The sequence below is a fragment of the Pseudoliparis swirei genome, chromosome 4 (assembly GCF_029220125.1).
Source record: "Pseudoliparis swirei isolate HS2019 ecotype Mariana Trench chromosome 4, NWPU_hadal_v1, whole genome shotgun sequence".
NCBI lineage: Eukaryota > Metazoa > Chordata > Actinopteri > Perciformes > Liparidae > Pseudoliparis > Pseudoliparis swirei.
Window position 1 is genome coordinate 17,682,598 of NC_079391.1, and position 22,692 is coordinate 17,705,289.

The window sequence follows — 22,692 nt, forward strand, 5'->3', positions numbered from 1 at the left end:
ATTTTTTTGAGTGTAGATAGTGGTTATGGAACGATTACAAAAGGGACGAGACCACGCTGTCACTAGAGGGACATATGACAGCGTGTGCATCAGCAGCAGAAATGAAAAGAAAGAAAGACAAAATGACGTGGCTGAAGCTCTCAGGGCCTCATTTTACAGATGCAGATTCTAATCCAGTGCAATAGAGTCGGGCGAATGACTAATTCAGTGAAGTTCCCAACTCACACTCTATGTTCAAAAAGCATCTGTCAAATCATTGTGAGATATGAGAACGGAGCATATATAAGCATATTCAGTGAAGTCAAAAATTTCTAAAACATTTTTTTTTTTTTATAAACCTGAAGTCGGCTATTCAGCCTGCTTTAACAGAAGTGGCACATTAGAGAGTCCTTACATCTGGTTGTTCTGATTATTTCTGCATTTATCTTTCAGCTTTTTGTCAACCTGGCCTCACAGTTATCAAATCACTATAACTATTGCTCTATTTTCATATTCTCAAAATTAAGGCTTGGAGGCGTCTTAACATACATTCTGTTTTCTATCTCTTAGCAATACTCTGACACGGTAACGACTATAAATTCCACATTTGTCAAAATATCTAGAACATTTATTCCAAAATGTAACTTTACAGTCGTACATATTGCTTTGCACATATTGGAAGGGCATACAAATATTTCTAATCATAATTCAGTCATTCGTGCGTACGGATAAAACATATATATTTCTAACATTGCTACACTGTGTATACACAGATCTTTATGAAGGGTAGGGTGTGATGCTACAATGTGGAAAAGAGAAAAGAAACCTCTCAGAGGGACTTTTTTATTTGGAGCCTTACAGACTTTATTCTGGTGCAAATAGATGTAGCCCACATCCTGTCCCCCAAACTGTACACTAACATAAGTAGACTTCCAAGTCAAACGAAGTGAAAGCAACCAGGTGCATGTACTCAACTCCTGGACTTGGGTACAATGTTGAGGTACTTGTACTTCTATTTTACTTGACTACATTTTAAAAGCTAACATTTTAGGGTTTTTTTGACAACCAGTTACTTAAGATTAAACATTAAAGTAAATAAAACAGTTCAAATTAGCGTTACCGCCATCACCTCCAAAGTAAAATGTCAATCACACATGAATCCATCTGTAGTAGTCACATAATATGAAATGCAATCATATATTGATCTCATGAGTCACTTTCTGCAAAAAACATTATTACTTGTCATACTTTTATTTTGTTAACATTATGAATAAATGACTTTTACTTGCAAAAGAGTGTTTCTACCGTGTTGTATTTCTGCATTTACTCGAATGAAGGACCTAAATAATTGCTCAACCACTGCAGCTGAGTCGTATGTTTATCCACCTGTGGGTCATCAATCAGTGCCCTTTATTGGCTTACGATACATACCGACACGTGATGGCTGTGCATAATGAAACAAGGGCTCCCTCTGAGGACGTCGCTGGGGGAAGACCAAGGACAGAATTAATCTGTTTTCTGTCCAAACAAGGTTAAAAAGGCATGTGACATCATCCCTGTGTGGATAATTGTCAGAGTGGATGTTATGCTCCGTCATGTGCACTCAATTTCAGGATGACAGAGTTGTGCAGCAGAACAATGTGAACACGGGTGGTTTATAAATCTGCTGAAAAGACTGTGTGCGCACATCGGCACAGACATAAGCTTTCTGCGTAACACAGAGAGACGTAAATGCATCTGGTTGCCTTTAAGTCTTCTATGTGTTCTACATCTTCTATTTGCCTCCTCGTTGGCAAAACGTATGCTACCTTTTGTCGCAGGCGTGTTGATCGAACAAAAGCTCTGCACAGGTTGAAAGGACTGACTATTAATATTCTTCTTTCACTTAGCATACAATGCATGTAGAGGTCACATTTGACTCCATCTCAAAGTTTGTAAATATAGTCTGTGCCAGAGAAGAAAGAAAAAAAAACTGCCACAGGAAATTCAGCAAATCCAATGAAAGCGCAGCATTTTCAAATATCCATGTTATCTAGTCTTATACCATCCCACATTAAGTCCAAGGAATTTAGAAATCTGGCCACATGAGATCAATTCCCCCCTTTTCTTTGGAAAGGACATGCAATATTATTATATTTTAGGTCAGACATCAGGTTTTAAATTCCAGTCAGTAAGTGCACACAGCTTTCTGAAAGTGACCGTTTGGATAAGGTCAAACTTGAAAGCCTATATTTATTTATCTATCCTCTTTTTGTTCCTCGTCCTCACTCAAATGAAGACTTCTGGCTTTCAAATGGAGTAGACAGATTAAGCTGAGTTGGGCCCTCTTTCCAACGATTTGTTGGCGTGGCACTTCCATTTACAAGCACCCTCCTCTTTCTGCAAGAAACGGTTAGGAGGTGACACATCTTTATTTCTCAAACTGGACGGTAGCCGGAGATTAACAAATAAGAAAAGTCCGCTTTTGCAAGAAGAAGAAAAAAGAAGCAACATCGTTGAATTTATTTCCCTTAATATCTCTTGGGACACACAACACATTTTGAATGTGTAACTGTTTTTGTTGTTGTGGTGATGACGATGATGATGATGATGATGATGATGATGATGATGATGATGATGATGAGAATGATGATGATCAAGATGATGGTGATGGTGGTGGTGTGGGTTAGGATATTCCAGTTGCTACTGGAGACACAAAAATGAAATTTATTATTTCTTTCTTTGTACACCAGATGTAATTAAGAGCTGTTCAGTTACACTTGCCTCTGCTGCTATACCAATTAGAATGTAATCTTAATTGAATTAGGTGTGCAAGAGAAAGACATGACAAAAACGTGCAGGAAAGGAGGACTTTAGGACTAAGATTCTCCCGTGAAGATAATTTTGGGAAGTCTTTTTTCTGTTCATCCTATTTACCCAGACAGTCTCCTTCTGATATTATCCTCATTTAGCTCACAGCCACGTCAGACGAGCGTCAACACAAGCACATGATGTGTTAAAAGTTGTTCTGAACTAATGCAGTAGAAGGATTATGAGGGTGAAAAAATTTCATCGTGCAAGAGATGGAGGATAAATAGTGCTGAAAGGACTGTAACTTTGGAAGTTACCAATATAATAAGCATGCATCTCTGAGTGAAGCCTGGGCTTGTGGATTTTGACCCAAGTTGTGTGAGGGAGAGATGTCTTCAAAACCAGCAGCTTTAAAAATTAGTGACCTATGAGTCTGGAAAAGTACATATCAGCTGTGAGTTTTGTTTAAAGACAAACCGAATATCAAGTAATCATTTAATGTGAGCATAGACTAGCCGGTGCAAATAATTAGAGCCTGAGCATCAGATGTTTGAGAGCAGCTGCTCACTTGATCCCATTGACATGCAGTTTTTAGGTCAGACGTGCTATACTCAACATTCAGAGACACAAAGACATCGATGTGCTCTTGTGACTCGTGAGGAGTCTAAAATCCCCCAAACCAGGCTACCTCTTTCGATGCACTTTGAAATTAAATTCCACTGAAAGTGAATTATTGCATTGGCGTTGTGTCAGGGACGTTGTGTGCTTCATTTAAAATATTGGATTCAGTCAAATGGAAAAATAAGTTTCCTTCTTAAAATACACAACTTGGCATTATTATCTGCCGAAGCGCTTGTTTGCAGGCAAAAGCTGATTGGAGCTGGTTCACACGTACTGGCTTGATTGATAATTGTCCCAGTTTTATACATACCGTCTTATCACAACATCACAACATGGAGAACAAACGGACGAATTAAAAACAAGAAAGAAATGATCTCTTTGAAACATTTATTATGAAATTATAAAGGTAGAACAGCACTGTTCAAATTAAGCTTCTTTTTTTTAACAGAATATGAGTTGCAGTGTCCTGAATAACTGGCAGAGTTTATTTCAGATGTAATTAAAGTATAGCCAGCAATGCAAAAAAGAAAAAGGAGAAAGCACGGCAAATTAATAAATAAAACAAAAGAAAAATAAAACAAGTCCATTATGTTTAACACAGCACATTAGGCAAGATTACCAGGAGTTCAATTGACATGAAACATCTCATATATACAAGAAAGATTTACATCGAAGAGGGTTACAGAGTCTTTGTGAGCTATGGGGCCCAGTGGCAAAGCAGTCAATGGTAGTCACATTTCAAATCAAGTGTGGCTCTTTTCTTGGGGGGGGGGGGGGGGGGGTTGGCTGGCAATGCTATTAACACAACTATTAGTCCAGACACTGGCACATGGTAGTGACTGAGCGGCGGCCTGTGTGTGTCACTTGACAAAACAAAACTCGGTGACAAGGACGCGTCTCCCTCTGGGTTTTGTCAAGCCAGGACGTACAGCACCACTTTGCCCGTCTGTTACACACACACACACACACACACACACACACCCATCTCTCTAATGGTAAGGGGAGAGGGGACGGTATCAGGGAGAAATTGGGTCTACGAACACAAAGCCCCCTCATCTGTCACAAGTAATCTGGACACAAAAGGTGAACACACCCCTCAGTGATTTAGCATTGCATGTAACTGCATTGACCCCGATAAAGCATGGATGAGAGGTGTGGGCTGGAGACGGGGGAAGATAAGGAAGTGGGTGGAGGGACTAAGTCAGGGGTGGAGAGGAGAGATGGGTTGTGGGGGGCATTCAAACAATGAAGTAGCATCATAACTTCATCTTTTTAGATCATCTTTTTTTCTTCTTTTTTTGGAGACAACAAGTAGTCAAGAAACATTTTCTTCCACCTTCTACTCTTGGACCGTATTTAAGGTAAATCGGAGAGAATTCCGATGAGGTGTTGATACTGTAAGTGTTTAGAGCTGCAGTTTGTCTCTTTTCTCATCATGCAGTGTTTGGGGGGAAATAGTACGAAGCTAGTATGTGCACTTGACTGATTGCTTCAGAAAAATGGGAAATGTGTTTTGTGGATTAGCGAAAACATGGAGATGAATTAAGGAATGAAAGCCGCGATTACTTTGGTTTTTGTGCATGCAAAAAATTCATTTCAGAAAGCAAACCCCCTGAAGATTGATGATCAATCAATTTGATTTGAGCAGTTGTGGACATGGATGATGAATTTGAAATACATGTGTTACCAGCTGAAAGTGATGGACAAACAACCAAACAAGAAAGAAAAGAATCACAGACGGTCGCCTATGCACGCACACCAATGGCCTTTTGATACATGACTGTATTTGTCACTATCAAAATTGTATTGTATTACTTTCAACAATACAATGATGAAGAGAGGTATCTCAACACATGTATGAAAATGGTGATGACAGAAATAAAAAAATAATAAAAATGCTCACAAAAAAATATTATACAAAAATGTCATTCCTGGTAACTTGCCATCATCTGTGTTTTGTCAATACGGTCCCCGGCAGTAATATAAAGCACTGAATAACAAAAGGCTATAAATAAATAAATATATTAAAATCAGTGGCACTTCATTTTTCTCAACAGAGGGAAATAACAACACATAAATGAACTCCGTAGTACAGCCAGAGCACCAACAGGGAGCTTTGATTTATTTTGTTGTTTTGTACAGACAAAACTAGATCCCCTTGGGGCAATAATCTACTCTGGTAGCACTCACACCCACTACCTTAGTATAGCCCGCAATCCATTTCATTTCCTTTTACCCATCTAGACATAGAAGACATGACACGTTTTTTAAAGAAACACAATGTTCTCTGCAGTAAAGAACCCTGCAAATCCTCCACTGATGATGTGACACTTTGATAGGAACTTCACTCACAGACTTATTGGCTTACGATCTCCTGATAGCTACATTTGTTTTGAGGATCGGCAACATTTTATTCAGTAAGAGATTTCAGAATGGGCTACTTGTCATGCACCAGTAGCTCGCTTAATAATTACGCGCGTGTTGGCGACAGACCCAATTGAAGACAACACGTTTGCTCAAATATATTTGGTTCATTAAAGTCTTCCTTGGTAGTTATCCAGTGTGAAACATTTACTCATATTCACAGGACGTGTGAGACTTTACAAGTTGGCGTCCTTAAAGAAAACTTCAAATCCGACAGAACATCCTCCGTCAAAAGTGTCATGGACGTGTACAGTATGTAATATTACAAACGCAGCATCCTGGAGGAGTGACAGAATAGCTGAGGAGAAGGATGTATGATCACAGTCGGCAACAATCACTAGCCTCTCTCCATCTTCCTCTTTCATACCGCCAAACTCTGTGTCAGCACAACCCAGAAGATATTGCAACAGACTTTTCCCCTCAGGTGCCACATTGTCATAGTTCATTAATCTTCTCAAACTTCTCCTGCTGCCATCAGCCCCCGTACGTACTACTAATCCCCTTATTAATGTGGCAAATGAACCTGCACAAGAAGGACGACTCCCCCAAGGCTCCATAATTACAATGGTCTGTACAAACTCCTGTTTGCAAAGAATGGCCATTCATTAAATGTCCTGACAAGACTGCTTCAGGAATACCCTGGGAAAGATTCCCCGCTTTTCCTCGCATTGGTCGCTCTCTTGCCCTGCTCTTGGGACTGAATACTTCATCTACTATATTATCAAACTCCCTGCTGATATCTACTTATTTTGACTGTCCAGTACAAATCTATTTTGATTGTAAGGATAACTCAATGATATGCGTGTTGGACGCAATCGAACAAAAATTAACTAAATTCCAAAGAATCCAAATTATTTTGATTAAGCCAACCTGAAATGCTGGCTGATGTTCGATATGTGCCGTGTCTACAGCAAAGCCAGTGGAGAGGGAGCGGCTATCTTGCGTCCTCAGAGCTGAGGCTTCTGCTGCAGAAGAGCACATCAGAGCAGTGTAGCCTAACTGAACTGGAGGTACAGACTTCCTTTTAGAGCTCGCATTTTTTCCCGCCATGCCAGAAAAACACACAAATAATTCACAGCAATTAAGCCTTTTTTGCACAGAGTTGTTCAGGCCACACGGTCGCACAACTGAAAGCCCGATGTAATGGCCATAATTGGGTAGTCTAGCTTATGATGTATATTACCATAACAAAGCGAATGGAAAAAGGACGCATCTTGTGGATCTGCAAAAATGTACATGAGAGTAGCACCTATCTGCTCGCACACTCAACAAGACACTAAACAGCCTTAAATTCACATTCACCGTGGGATTTATTTAAGGCGAGTGGTGACTTGTGTCGAACCTACATTTTTTATTTGAATCGATTCAGCGCTTGTCACACACCACCATCTCCGTGACAAATCCTGCATCCCCATTGCAACCATGTTAATGCGCTCGCAGCATGGGCTTTTGGGGATCTGATGCTCAGTACATGCTGAGTGCGTAGCCACTGGGCTTGTGCTCCGTTAGCGCACCACATCTCCGTCTCCCCCATAAGGCGACTAAAAGGTAGAGAGTAAGACTTATGGTGCAACGTCTATGATTATACTTGCTTTCTAAGATGCTCGTAAAACTAGGACAGCGTTTTCATGCTTCTTTTTTTCCCTCAATGTTGTTTACACTAATGCAGGTCCCTGGAGGGTAAGTAATAAGTGAGGGCGAAAGGAAAAAAAGTAAAGATAATGAGCAAGTTTGGGGTGTGTATGAGGCTGATTCCACTAGGCATTCATCTGTGGTGACGCTGTTAAAGATGTCTGCTATTTCCATACACTGTTTTCTTTATTCTCTGAGAGGGAGACGCCACTGTAACCTGCATTCTTTGCCATTATTCTCCACCTCTTTATAACCCCCACCCCCGCCTCCTTGATCATCAATTTCCTTTTATTTTCTCTATTTATTGATTGGTGCCGATATTGCATAGAAGTGACTCTCGAGAAACTGGAGCAAAAATGCCTTTTAAAAATCTGAAGACAGATGTTCAGTTTTAAAAGAAATTCCCCTCAGCTTCCCACATCTTTTTCTCCCGAATCCACATTTACTTAATCGCTCATTTTGTGTCAACTTCAGGGTGATTGATGGCGGTTATTCACTCGTAAGGAAAAATCTAATGATATATTTCATCATCCTATCACATATATATATATATATATATATACCTTTGTAATACTATATTTAAATGTAGGATCTTACTGGACTCATTTTGAAATGCAGGGCATCACACCACATTTTAAGTCTGAAAAATAAATGGTTCTACATTTTTTTTATCCTGTATGTATAATAAATCTTTTAATAATACAGTTATTATCTTTTGCCAAAGCGCTTTTACTCTGTGGGGGATATGATATGATAAGCCTATGATATTACCTTTTGGATATAGTGTCTGTTTAAAGATTCACTCAAAAGTAATTGGTATTTTTGGGGCTTTTACTTACTTTTTCTTTTTAAGTTACAGCTTATCTCCTCTCTGTTTTTATTTAATACTCAGGCAGAATAAAAATAAAAAAATTAACATACGTCTACTTATCAATATTCGTGAATGAGAGGTGACATGTGCATGCCAATACAAACAGTTTCATCATGCAAAATAATCAAAATATGGATGTAGCAATGACATTGATAACATACCCGGCTTTATCCATTCAGATGTGTCCATGCAATCATTTTACCACAATCAATAACTGCCATTTAACCACAAATCTGAAGTGGGCTCCTTTAAAGAGAGATCCTTTGAAATAATTATGATTGAGAACCAAGCAGATAGTCTTCATTACAATTCTCCAAAGAACAATATTATGAAATAGTGGAAAGGGAGACAGTGACTTTCCTTCTAGTAATAAGGAAATGAAGATAAGAAAGTGTACCCTTGTGTGCCGTCAACTATATTAGTGCATATTCATTTGAGTGATCCATGGGTACTGCGAAAGGGAGGGCCATCTCACTTCCTCTGGACTGTTTTTGCGAGTGGGTTTTGTCTGGATCTGGAAAAAAATAGTTGAATCACTAAATAAATACTGATTTGATTTGTGAATGAATGGTTCTAAGATTTGATGCTCATGCTTCATGTTCCAGATTTTTTTTTTTTTTTGAAATATGTCACAATGGGGATTGGCGAGACTCAACTGAACTGGTTTGGGTCATTAAGGAATGAAAAGGAATGACCGAGGCACAACTTGAGACTGATTTCCACCCTCGGCTTCGAGAACGATTACATCTGTGCTCTATGAGAGAAGTGTGATTTAAAGTGTGCATTTCAGACAAACGTGTGCATGAGCCAAAGTATCTGAGATGGTCAATCATTTATATCAACAGTAATCGCTATATGGAGCACGCCGGCTCGGTTTGAATGCTTCTTTGCAGCATTTGTCAGAATTATTGATTCCAATAAATCTTGTGTGCTATTGTGGGATGACTTAGCAAATCAATGAAGTTGTGCTTACAGTATAGTGTCATTTCTCATGTGTTCCCCTCTAGGCTTCCCCACCGCCGCCGACACCCGTTTCATCGCCTTGTCTCGTCTCTGTCTTTCTCACACATCACACTAACCACACACACACATACACACAAGCATCGCTTGGCCAATGACGCCACACTGAATGCCTCTTTTGACTGCTACCTATCGCACAGAAACGCATTAGATGCAACCCCAGATGCAGTGACCCGGAGGAATGCAGCGATGGCAGCCGCACAGTGTCGACCCTGTAATTTCTCTCTCTCATTCTGGATACATCTTATCCCTCACATCTCTAACTGCCATTATCAATCTTCCCTCTTCACCCTTCTGCATCATTAAGTGAGAGTATTTCACCAAGAACACCAACATAGGTTTCACTCCTTTCTTCTCCTCCCTTGCATTTATAAATCCACTGCAGTTTGGCGGGTTGCCAGGCTGAGCCATGCAGCTCAACACTGCCACCTAAAGGTTCAGTACCACCACCCGTCAAATATAACCCACTGACAAACACTCTCACTCTGCCTCCCTTTTCTCTCTCTATTTCTCCCCCCCTCTTCTCTGTATTTGTGCACATGTGTTCCAACTGTGTGTTGTGTGAAGTAGTGTTTTATTATCGGAAAAAATTAATACGTCTTTTATAAAAAAAGCAGCATGGATTACGTCGAAATTTGAGGCTCATTATTGGCGAATCCTTTTTGAATTGGATGTGCATCAAGTTCCAGACAAGCTTCAGTCAGTCCGCTAGTGTGCTTTGAGAGCAGGCATTTAATTTGAGTTTAGATGATGTGGCAAAGCCTTCAGTGACATTCACAATAGCACCGCACCAGTCTAATTATTGACTGTTATTATTGTTGCAGGTGTGGAAAAGGTTACACAGTCTCTTGTGGTATAATAATAATACATATCAAAACAAATAAGAAAATAATAATAAATTAATAATAAACAAACATGAATACACTCAGAGTTGTATGAGGAGGTGAAAAGTCAGCTACGTTTTTGGAAGAGTGTGTGCAGCAGTTATCTCTGATGAAAACAGGAATCTGAGTAGATATAGGCAAGAAAAAAATGTTTCTTTCACAAAGAACATTGAGTCACAATTAATGTTATTTTGGTACATTTTACCAGTGATCTAACCTGGGTTCTGAATAGGCGTAATAAGGCAAAGCAATTCCTCACCCACTTGCATTTTTGTTAAATATGAATTAAATATGTATGAATAACAAAACATCAGTCTATAATGATTCCCCCAAAATTCTGCATGTGATTGTTGAGTCCATAATCAACTTCATTAAATAGCAGTTTGACTTACTTTTTCTCTTTTTATTTTCTCTTTTTATTTATTTTTTGATAAATAGTGGAACTTGCTGAAACTGTATGTCTCCTTCACTCTTTTCTGTTGCTTCACAGTAACTTAGAGTGACTCTAATCTAGACTGGCACTTTAGCACTGTGGAACAGGGCAGTTATAGGCAGTACTTATAGACCAGTAAAAGTGCTCTTTTACCTGCTGTCTGGTGTGCATTGGCCCCTTTGTCTTGAACCCTCCTTGGGAGCTGCATTCTGAGGCACTGAAGTGGTCGGAGCTCGTGGAGGACCTCTTGGAAAGGGTGTCACAGCCTCCGACAAATGTGTTATCCAATGGGAGCTCCTGAATCACGTGATGCTTCTTCACGGAGACCGGCGTGTCGGCCTTGAGGTGGAAGGCCGACTGCGGCGAGGCGGACTTGTAGTGCCGGGCCAGGTCAGGGCTGCTGGGTTTGAAGGTCGTGGTAGGCGTGGCATTCCAATCGAAGCGTCCAATCCCTTGCTCCTCCAGCTCGGTGGGCAGGCTAATGGTTCCGTTGATCGGCTCGTGCGCAGGGTCGTCGGGTTTGTTCCCCTCGATGGTGACAAAGTTGAGCAGGGAGCTTTTTGGGGACTTCCTTTTCTTGCGCTTCTTCTTCTTGTTCTGCTTGTTCTCGGTGTTGGGTGACATCCACTCAGCCCCCTGCTTTTTCCTCTGTGCAGCCTTGAACCTGGAGGCGTGGCGGCAGCGCAGCAGCACAGTGACAAATATGACAATAATCACCACCAAGGCGCCTGTAACAAAGGCTATCATTATGGTTAAATAGTCGCCGCTTTGATAGGTTTCGCTGCTTTCACCAATGTTTCGGTCAATCGGGGTCTCCATAGTGCGACGGATGAGGTCGTAGATGAGCGTTGAGTTGCCCACGGTGTCATTGACATACAGGAATACCAGCACCAGAGTATGGAGGGATCTGGGATATCCCAGGTCACTAATATTGACCACTAATCTGTGCAAGCCTATATCAGTCACAGCTGGTTTTTCCTCCAGAGTAATATTGCCAGTGACAGGGTCAATTCTGAACAAACCTTTGTTGTTTCCACTCACAATCGTGTATTTGAGTTCAGCATTCATGCCTGTGTCACCGTCTACGGCAAACACCTCTGCGACTACGGATCCCGGGATGGAGGAGAGAGGGACGAGCTTGAATGACGTGTTGGAGGGGGGATAGATGACTATGGGGGTGTTGTCGTTAACGTCAATGACATTGATGGTCACCTTGGCGGCCGAGGAACAAGGGGGCCTGCCACTGTCCACGGCCCTGACATCGAAAGTGTAGGAGCTCTGCTGCTCCCTGTCAAATGACACGTTGGATTTTATCACTCCAGAGTAGGGATCCAGTATAAAGTTCTCGTTGTCATTCAGTATGGATAGAGAAACAGCAGCATTTTCTCCGGCATCTGAATCTGTCACAGTTATCACGCCCACTGTGCTGTATTTAGGAAGATTCTCAGACACAAAGAACTGAAAGTGGTTGTGTGTGAACTTTGGGTTGTTATCATTTTCATCCAGCACGGTTACAATGATGGCCGCCTGCGTTTGCAGAGGGGGCGTCCCGTTGTCTCTCGCCGTGATAGTGAAGAGAAACCGGTCCTGATCCTCCCGGTCAAAAACCCTGGATGCAGTCAGGACCCCCGTTTTACGGTCGAGATCGAAGAAGGACGCATTCGGGCCCAGCTGATAAACTATCTCTGCGTTTTTCCCGCTGTCCTCGTCTGTGGCGCTCAGGGTAGTGAGGAACAGGTCACGTTTGTTGTTTTCCATGATGGCCAGCTCAATGACTGGCTGAGTGAAAATGGGCGGGTTGTCATTCTCATCCTCCAGCCTCACTCTTACCAAAGCAGTCTGATTCAAGCTTGGTTTCCCGGAGTCAGAAGCCACAATTTTAAAGTTGTATTCCTTTGTCCCTTCGTAGTCGAGCAGAGCAGAGGTCTCCAGCAGATATTGGTTGTCGTACACGGCCTTGAGATGGAAGGGCACATCCTTCTCTATGAAGCATATGACCTTGCCGTTGATGTCTGTGTCTTTATCCGACACCGTGATGAGAGCTATCTTAGTATTGATGGGATCCTTCTCCGAGAGGAAAACAGTGCCATTAATGGGGCTGATTATGTATCGCAGGTCTATATTAGGCGGATTGTCATTAACATCAGTCACATTTATGGTAACAGTAGCTCTGGCAGGAGTGGAGCTGCCATCACTGGCTAAAACAGAGAGCTTATGAATGGCAGTCTCCTCTCTGTCCAGGAGCCTCTGCACGGAAATTAGGCCAGATGTTGTGTTTAATGCAAAGAGTCTTTTCGTAGCAGGAGACACCTGAGTCCCAAACACATAACGTATCTCTGCATTCCCCCCTATGTCTGCATCTGTGGCCAGAAGCTGCACAACAGACGTGCCAATCTGGGAGTTCTCTGGTATATGCACATCTATCTGAACCTCTTTAAACACCGGCCTGTTATCATTGACATCCGTCACCGTAACTTGCAGAATGGCGGTGCTGGATTTCTGTGGACTGCCCCCATCCTCCACTTTGATCTTCATCACATATGTATCCCTCTGCTCTCTGTCCAGATTCTGCTGCACAATGAGCTGGGGCCACTTCTCCCCCTCAGGCGTTTCGACTATGTCTAAGCCGAAGGCACTTTGCCCGTTGATCAGCTCGTATTTGTGGACACTGTTGGGGCCAGTGTCTGGGTCAGTGGCAGAAGGAATAGCAAATCGGCTGGTAATGAGCGTGTTCTCGGGGATGGAGATGTTGATCACAGGGGACGGGAACATGGGGGCATTATCGTTTGTGTCTTTCACAATTATTTTGATCTTAATCAGCCTGAAATAGTCATTAGGGAGGATGACCACTTCGATTTCAAAGGAGCACTCGCTGTCCTCAAACGAGGGGCCGGGGCACAACTTCTCCCTGTCCATCCGGTTTGATGTTGTGAATATCTCGCCCGTACTGCTCAGAACGCGCACCAGTGGGTTATCTCCCGCTTTGGAGACGAGCCGGTACACAAGATTAGCACTTGCTCCAGTGGCAGCATTCATGTGGGAAATGTTTAGGTCCTTTGGTATATTTCCAATCAGGACATTTTCTTGCAACTCCTCTCTGATGGGGTAGATCAGCTCTTGGGCTATTGAAGGATCCAGCCATAAGCAGGCAAATAGGGTGCCCAACAGGTAATAGTCTTTTAGATCCATGACAACGTAAATGTCTTTCCAGTCTTTACAACTCAAAAGGTGTCTTTCTATGCAACGTCGTTACAGGCAGCGACTCCTTGAATGTGATGGCAGGAATCTTCCACGGACAAACCTACAAATAAATACATGACAGAATTTCAGTAAAATAACTTTGCCGTGCAGTTACATTTAATTACCCAACAGCCCACACATCTCACAGTCAGCTGTTATTGTCCACTTTAGCTTTGATTTTAGTTACATGACTCTCTTTTAGATATGCCGATAGGCCTTTATAAACAATTTATAAGAGAGAAGAAAGAGGAAAAAAAACAATAATAATACTGCAGCACCCATTTAGGCAGCCATTCATGTCTGTTGCTCCCTTAATAAATCCTCCACATGTTATAGTCGCTAAGAATCTTCAGCATCTCAAACCCACATAGCCCAAAAAATATGATTTTTTAAAACTTCACAACACATTACACTCTGGTATTAATGTTACACTTTGATTGACGAAATTAAAGCGCTGTAGCTGTGCGTGGGGGCTCCTACTCGTATGAATGCGCATGAATGAAGCCGACAAAATGAGCTCAGACAGAATGTGAATACTTAGTTGGCAACTGAGACCTTATTCTCTTAGTACATACCCAAATCCGTTACAGCGCGGGATAAAAGCTGGAGTGAATCAGCTCATATGTTCTTCTCCTCCAGTGTGGCTGCAAGCTTATATTCAGGTAAAGATATCCTCCTCTGTCAGCTCAGGCTGGGGGTCCAGGAAAGAGGAGAGAAAAAAATATATAGATATATATTCGGCCCGCAGGAGTAATCAGACTCGAGAGCAGGTTTGGGGTAAAAGCAGCTGGTCGCACAAACTGGGATAAATAAGAAGCTGCAAATGTCGCAGTTCCGTTTCCCCCATTTAACTTCAGGAACGGACAGGATCTACTTGTACGACCTGCAGTGATTGCGTCGCTCTCCAGCAGTCACAGCCAGGTGATCAGTGGCTCGTGGTGCCTTCCATTAGAACCGGTGCACCACCTCCCTCCCCCCGGAGGAAAAAAAAATCAGTTCTCATCTCCCGATCACATCCCAAGGAAAACCGGTGGGTGTCTTCTCTTTTCTTTTCTTTTTTGTTGTTGTGTGTTACCCTCTCAGCTACCTGTTAAGGTGAAGGCGCCGACCAGGTGAATGCAAGAGGAGACACCGGTGTCCGGTCATGTTTCAAGTTCATCAGTCGGCAAAGACACAAGGTTAAAAAGAGATCGCGAAGGCGTGCGAGCAGTAGAAAGGAAAAAAAGAAGGGAAAAAGAGAGAGAGATAAATATCAGAGTCGATCCCACTTGGAAGTGCCAGCCTCAATATAAAGGCTGTTCAGTGTGACACCGATACGCAGCATGTATGTGCCGTTTATCCGTGCACTCTCACTCCCGGAGCAGGATATCTTGCACTAACTCTGTGTAAACCCATAGGAAGGGTGGTGAAGTACACCACAACGACGCCTCCACCCCGCCGACTCTGGTCATTGGACACCGCCTCTCTCTTTATGTGGCGTCGACAAACCGAGCGGCCACGGGATTGGCCCGGAGTCACGTCACTCAATGTGCGGACCGGAGTGTTGTCCGCGGTGAGATGCTCCGTGGAGATGCTGCAGGCTGCAGAGACGCTTAATCCAAACAAATTAATAAATACAAATAAAAATCATGGGTGGGGGGGATTGGGGGCGAGGATGATGACGCTGTTCAGGATGATGAAGCTGCTTGTGCTGCTGATGATAATGTAGTTTAAAAAAAGAGTGATTTTCCTCTAGCTTTGACGCTTTTGATGTTTATATAAAAGGCATATAACAGTCATTGGCTCTTAAGGGACGCAGCAGAAGACTAAGCCGACCTGTGAGGCTGATGTCTGGTAGGCTGCACTAATTGGGGTGGACACACACACGCGCGCACACACACGCACACACAAACAAACAGAAAAGCCACATGACAAAGAACACGGATGAACTGCAACGGTAACTTGCTAAGAACAAACACAGGCACATGGGATACAATTCAAGCCTTGTGTGAGACTGATAATTGCACTCCAGACAAAGACGCTCTTGTGTTTGCGCAAGGTGCGTATTCACGTCAGCATTAGTCTGTTACCGGAAAAAAACATAATAACCTTGACTGTTGCCCATTCATCACAGCCACACCGCGGCGGGTGGTGCGAGCTCTTCGCGCAAACAAGTGAATCGCATCTCTTTTATTTTTTTGGTCCCATTTTTTAAAGTTTGCTGCCTCTTGCCAGGATGATCTGAGTAATCTGCGATGAGAATTTGGAATTGCACGTCACCGCAGACGATCTTACTCGGCAAGTTGCAGAGCAACAAGAGGTGGCTGAACTGTGTGACAGAGCCGACTAACACCCGCGCTCACCAACAAAACACATGTCAGAAGTGTCACTGTAGGACTGGAAAACAGCAGATTTAATAACATGGAAATCAGAGTCAGCCGTCCACATTCAACCATCATTTAATGCACACTGCCATCCAATCATTCTTTAATTTCAATGCAGCAGATAACCCTCAATTTCATCCACGGCTCTGTGCCTGTGCTGCTGCTGAGAAAGACGAGCTGTTGAGCCCAAAAGGCTGCTTAGCCTGCCATGGTGAACACTGCCATCTAGAGGTGCTCTGACACACATGCCTGAACTGTCCTGTGAGCTTTGAGGCTTCAGAAATCAACCGACTAAATAAACATCGATGCACCAACACTTAGCGCACATGCTCTTCTTCGAAAAAACGTGACAACAGAATAAAGGGCGCAGTGAATGACTGGGTCAGGAAGCAAACGTGTGAATGAAGAGTCAGCGGAAGGAGTGAGAATTCTGCCCGGTGGTGGCGAACGGCAATGAGAGTGAAGCAAAAGGACACAGGAGCCACACTGTTGAGGTGAGAACTAGGCTACCAGTGTCTCCTGAGAGGCTGGCTTACTGCCTGGTCAGCAGTCCATTAGCACGACCAACCTGACCTTTCTGCCTCTGGATGCAGCCGTCAGTGTTCCTTGCTGGGAGAGAGCAGCTAAAGGAGTGATCTGTCACTTCAGTTTAAAGTTTGCCACCCTGACGCAGAGGGAAAAATGACAACCTGACCGTCTACAGTGGTGGAACGCTGTCTTGCTCGGCTGGCACGCTGGAGTCATTAGGAACCCATCGCTAGCATGAAAAGTTCAGTGTGTGAGCACTGGGCCCCATTACACAGTAACTGGGATTTTTACTGGACAGATGGTACACTTTGAAAAGCCACAAACCCCCCAAACATCGTGTGAAGTAATTGTTGAAGACACTGGTATTTAATCGCTAAATCTACCAATAAAACAGACGTATTATGGTCATTTTGTGTTAAAATCTAATCAAAAGATAAGTCTGGGGTCAAGGTCACGTGATCATAATCACTGTGCAAACCAATAATATTAAAACTGTAAACACACTTTTATTTTTATTGGTTCCCACTGATTATGTGTCACATGACGTTGACTCGAGGGGGCCAAAAAGCAGCAAACGCAGCAACTGCACAACTCCCAATTCTAAATTTGCCCGGTCTCTCAAGTTTATACTTTGTGTGTTTTGAACTGGCTGCAGCTAATGTTTCTGCCAGTCAAGTTCCTGACAAGTGATAAATAATGTAGTACGCTAAAATATGCTCTGGGTATTCTGGTGTTCCTCCGACTGAAGAGAGAGCCTAAGGGAAGGGTCCAAACCTAAGGCCTTCTGATTCCCCAAATACAGATGCAATCAATCACTCTTTTCACCTTGATTCTCACTCGGACTTATTGACTTGTTGAATTGGCCTCATGAATAAAACAAGTAACAGATATGTTTATTTTCAGTGTCGGATGAAGTACAAGGTCATACTAGTAATTCATGCATTTTCTAACTTAAATAAGCTCTGAGGAACCGGTGCCAGGAAAAGTGAAGAAGGAGCAGTGAGCTGAAGCCAGTGATGAGTGTGTGAGATAACAAGATAATAAAACACCTGTCGGTGTTCAAAATAACGCAATGTAATTCAGCCAGAAGATCCCAAATGATCCAAATCTATTAGAAACGTCAAAATAAAGTAATTTAACAACACACTGTACATCCTCATAGTGTAATAAACAGTTATTTTTACTATCTCCTTCCCACCTCGGCTCCTGTAATCAGCTGACTCGCAGAGAAAAAACATCAGTGGGGCTATAATCACATGAACTGAATCCTGCTGCTCTCGATACTGTACCACCACCCGCCAATTATTGTTATTGGTTGTTAATAAACTATAATGAGTTGTTTTATTTGTGCGCAAATCTGCTGCTTTTATAAAGTTAGAGTTAAAGTTACATTTCCAGTGAGATGTGTAAGATACGAACAGAGAGACTCTTTTTTCCATCACCTATACCTTTAATGTTTTCCAATGTCTAAATAGAAAGTTAACAGGTTATATTCCAATGGTTTAGCGTCCTCTTTATTTAATCCCATGAATGCACTGGTTTCATTTGTTCCTCGTCAACTCCACTGCAGATGAAAGTTTAGACCCTTTCCCTTAAAACCATTTTGGCAGAGCTACTTCTCTCAAGAGTGGTAATGACCCAGTGGATAATTGGCATCACACATGCTGTGGACGCTGAATACTAATCGGAGCTTCTAATCAGACATCTCCAACTGAAAAAGTTGAGATAGGAAATGTTTTTCACATTTTCTCTCCGAGGGATTCGGGTAAAATCAAAACTTTGAATTCCTTTGAGGTAGTGGTGTTACTTAACAAGATAGTTATACGATACTGTGATATTATACAGCAGCGGGGTTAGGAGCTCAAATGGAAATGTTTGCTCAAGGTTATGTTTTTATTCGTTATATGGCAACCGCATAGACATCACATGGTGGCTGCTGAGCCTCCTTAATTATTGTAGAATCTTTTTCAAAGATATTTTTGTGCACCCAGCACATCCTTTTCTGCCTGATAGTTGGCATTTGAGAGGTATAATGCCATTCATAATAATCCCTTGAACATTGATTGACGCACTGTTTGATCAAAGGAGAGATCCTGGGAGGATTAGAGTTTAGATATCTCTCATAAGATATGCTTCTTCTGTCTTCATACCTCCCCACTGAGTCTCACTATAATTTGCTCTCTTGCTTTGCATTCCGTCTCTCCTCATTTTTTTATGCTCCCTCACACATTTGAGTCACATATCCCTTTCCACACTGTGCACCCAAAAAGGTCAAACACTCTCCCATTTTCTTTTCTCACTGATGTGAAAGCCAGAAGCCTGCCTGTCTCTGAAATGGATCCTGGTCAAAGACCGCTGCGAACCAGGGAAAGAAAGTTGAGCAAGATCCTTCTCTGCCCAGTGTATAGGCTGATTTGACCTTGTGCAGAATGAATGAAGAGCAAGCAAGTTCTGAGGTACTTGACATGCACTCCAACACCAACACTCTTTTTTTTGTTCAGATCCCGTCAAACTGAGCTGTCTAATTTTGAAAGGGATGACATGTATTTAAAAAGCAACCCTGTATCACAAAAATTACGTTCCCCCAGACCTAAAATGCAATTTGCAGTTACGTTTGACTGAAACGTATTTCTCTCCAGATTACGTTTGCATTTGACGTATTATAATTACAAATACGTCTCTGATCAACGTATCTTTGCCGTTTGTTAGGCCTATCTCTCTTTTCTACAATGCTGTTATGAATTGTAAAAAGAGTCCTCTAGTCTTATTTATTATTATTGTATCTGTTGTTTCGCCTGCGTATTCTGACAGCAATAGGCGTTGTAACGGATCATAATTGGCGTGAAGATTTACTGCTGGTGACTCTCCTTTATTTTCTTTTTTTAGGTGACAATACATTAATTAAAACTCGTACACTATCACCACCTCATCACCACCTTAACAGAGTTAGTCCCATACGGGTAAAATCAACTATTAAACTTGTTATAAAATGCGCATCTGTCCGTAATCTAGACCATAAAGTTCGCATTTTAACCTAAAAAAAAGTGCGCTTCCTTTTAACCTTTCAAAATAAAAGTCCGATTTATCTGTTCAGCGGAAGTAGTATAAAACGTCTATATTTATTCAAACAATGCAATATAAAAGGCATACACATCAAAATCAATAAGGAAAATGCTAAACAGTCAAACAACTCAAAACAATAAACCCTTCATGGCGTTATTTACAGGCGTTTTTACTTCTCATCAAACAAAAAGAGCAGGGACCCGGAAAAATCTGGGAAATAATTTGGGAATTGTTAATAAAACATGATTTACCCTTCAACTTCCACTGATATGCATGCAAACTAAGACATCGTTTCACACACACACACACACACACACACACACACACACACACACACACACACACACTGACAGAAACACATAGACACTCATATACGTACACACACGCAGGCAGAGACACACACATACTCACACACACAGACACACACTCTCATACGCACACAGGGTTGTTAAAAAGTTGTCTCTATAACAGCTCCACACAAACTTGTTAAATGCATATATGTCTCTAGATTGATTTAATCTTTAGTCCTTTTTCGGGCATCTCTCTCCTCGTTGCCTCTTCTGTCTTCTGTTCCAAGGTTGACTTATATTAATGCAAGACCCCACAAGTCACAGCTTTGAAGAGTGTTGTAGGCTACTGTGCATAAGATTGACATTTTAACTGACAAGTAACAAGACACCATTTCCTCAGAGGTGTTCCACAACACGTACTTTATCAGTCTCTAATATTTCTAAAACGAGGTCCAGTCAAGTGCGAAATGTGTAACGACTCCATACAGTGCTGGATGTGTTACTACAGACGTATGGTGACAATATCTGTCTTAATGTCTGCATGAACCTGTGAACGCAATGCATATTTAACTCGTTTATTTCTAGTAGTAATTATGACTGTCACAGTGAAGATAGCTCACGACAAGAGGGGAGATGTGTCAAGGAATCGGCTGCATGTACACTGAGACTCTAATGTGACATCCTAAAAGGTCAAACTGTTACATGGGAGTTTTTTTCATGCATTAGCCAAGCGGAGTCACATTTACTTAGAGGATGTGGCTAATTTGTCATTCAGGTATAATGCAGATCGAACTACCCGTCTTACTAGTTTTCACAGATCATATACTTTTTTGCACAAGAGCTGATTAAATCAGCGCACGGTACAAAATGAGTTAAGTTAAAGTAGCTTGTGGAAAATGTGTTCAAATACTACTTTGACTGGGAGGCTGACGATATGACAAAAGATCCTTGCGCAATGCTATTGCCACTCTGAACCGCTCTAATGTGGCGGTTCCAGGTGATAACCACGACAGCGTTGTTGCAGAAGCATAGCACCCTACTTCCGGTAAGTTCTGTCAGCACTTTTGCGCTGTTGCCGCTCTTAGCATCGTTAGCTGCAGGCCGCCAGCTGAGGTCTCGTCATGTCGAGAGCCGAGAGACAATCAAAATGCTACCAGCTTTTATATTATGTCGGTTCAACAATGGCAGAGTAGCAATGGAACATTTTTATATTACATTTTGATTAAATTGATTGAGGAATTAAAAATGTTTTCAATATTGTTCCGCCCATCCTTCATCTCAATTGTGGCTTAATAATTGGTGATAAAGTATTGAGAGAAATTCTACATCACACAAATCACAAATTGTCTACCAGATACATCAACACATTCTGCTAATAAAGCTGTTATCGGAAAAGATGGGCGCTACAGTAAAGAGCTCAAGCCTCTTGTGCAGTCTGGGTAACATCAACAGAGTGGAATGAACCGAGTCTCCTACCAAATGTCTTTCATTGCATCCAACACAGACACAGAGAAAGAAAACAAAGCCCCGCTCTGCTGAATGAAATTGATCTACACTGTCAAAATACTAAGATCACCCTGTAGGTGTGCAATCTTTGTCGCAGCTTACCCTTTTACATAAAAATACACCCACTTATCAGTTGTAATCATTTGGTCTACAGCAGCGACTCACTCCCTCGAAATGAGGTGCCATAGATGTGTCCTGTAATTACAAAAAGTAATTCTGATGCTGGATACGTGCGCTGGTGGGGGTTGGGGGACGAGGACGAGGACGAGAAAAAGAGAGTGTTTCTTTAACTAAAGTACATGAGTGTCCTTGTTTCCTTAATACTGCATTCACATCTTGTTATAGTTATTTGCCAGTTTCTGGTAAATACTCTTAAAGTGGTAATTAAAGCAGACTATTTTGAAACATCCGATGTTGGTGCTAAAACAACATGTGCGCAACAACTATGACCTAATATAATAGCAAATGGACTGTACAGTGCAATCAAATCACTGTCCAAAGTCAGAAGGTTTTATCAGATGACAACATACAATTTATGTTTGGTAAATGAGCCGCTGAATAGAAAATGTCACTCTCCCAGTGGCCACGTTTCCAAAAGCACAGATTCAGCTGAGAAAATAGTGTGATGTGTTGTTGTCATCCATTTTGTCGGGTGTGATGTCTGATGCATGGATTGCCAATCACCTTGTGTGCATGGTGAACACAGCAAACAATGCCACAGGATGGAGCACTTCAAGGGCACGGAAAGGCTAATTCATGATCTTTTTACACAGGCGCACATGCACACACCCCTTTTAGCCGTTAATATTAGGCTGTTTTAAGGACCCACAATCTGCAAGAAAAGCACATGGTAGATTTTTATAAGCAGCGCTAAAATTAAGTTGTTTGAGTTATATTGAGAATAGGGTGTGGCCATACCTTAGCAGGCAGTCTTTTAGGTTGATTATGTGTATTGTATTAAATAATCTACCTTCGACATGCACTGTGCACCATACTCTGTTGTGTCTCCAACAGCTGAAAACCACGTTTGGAGGTGAGCAGCAACAAG

At 42.0% G+C, this 22,692-nt stretch overlaps 1 protein-coding gene across 3 annotated transcripts in view; it reads right to left on the minus strand.

The window, feature by feature from the left end:
- LOC130192874 (protocadherin-9) overlaps nucleotides 1-13,843 on the minus strand; it is a 194,287-nt gene extending 180,444 nt beyond the window's left edge. For all 3 annotated transcript variants that reach the window (XM_056413054.1, XM_056413053.1, XM_056413052.1), the window contains exon 1: nucleotides 10,808-13,843. In XM_056413054.1, coding sequence (XP_056269029.1) covers nucleotides 10,808-13,843 — 3,036 coding nt within the window. The remainder of the gene's footprint in view (nucleotides 1-10,807) is intronic.
- Nucleotides 13,844-22,692: the final 8,849 nt, after the last annotated feature.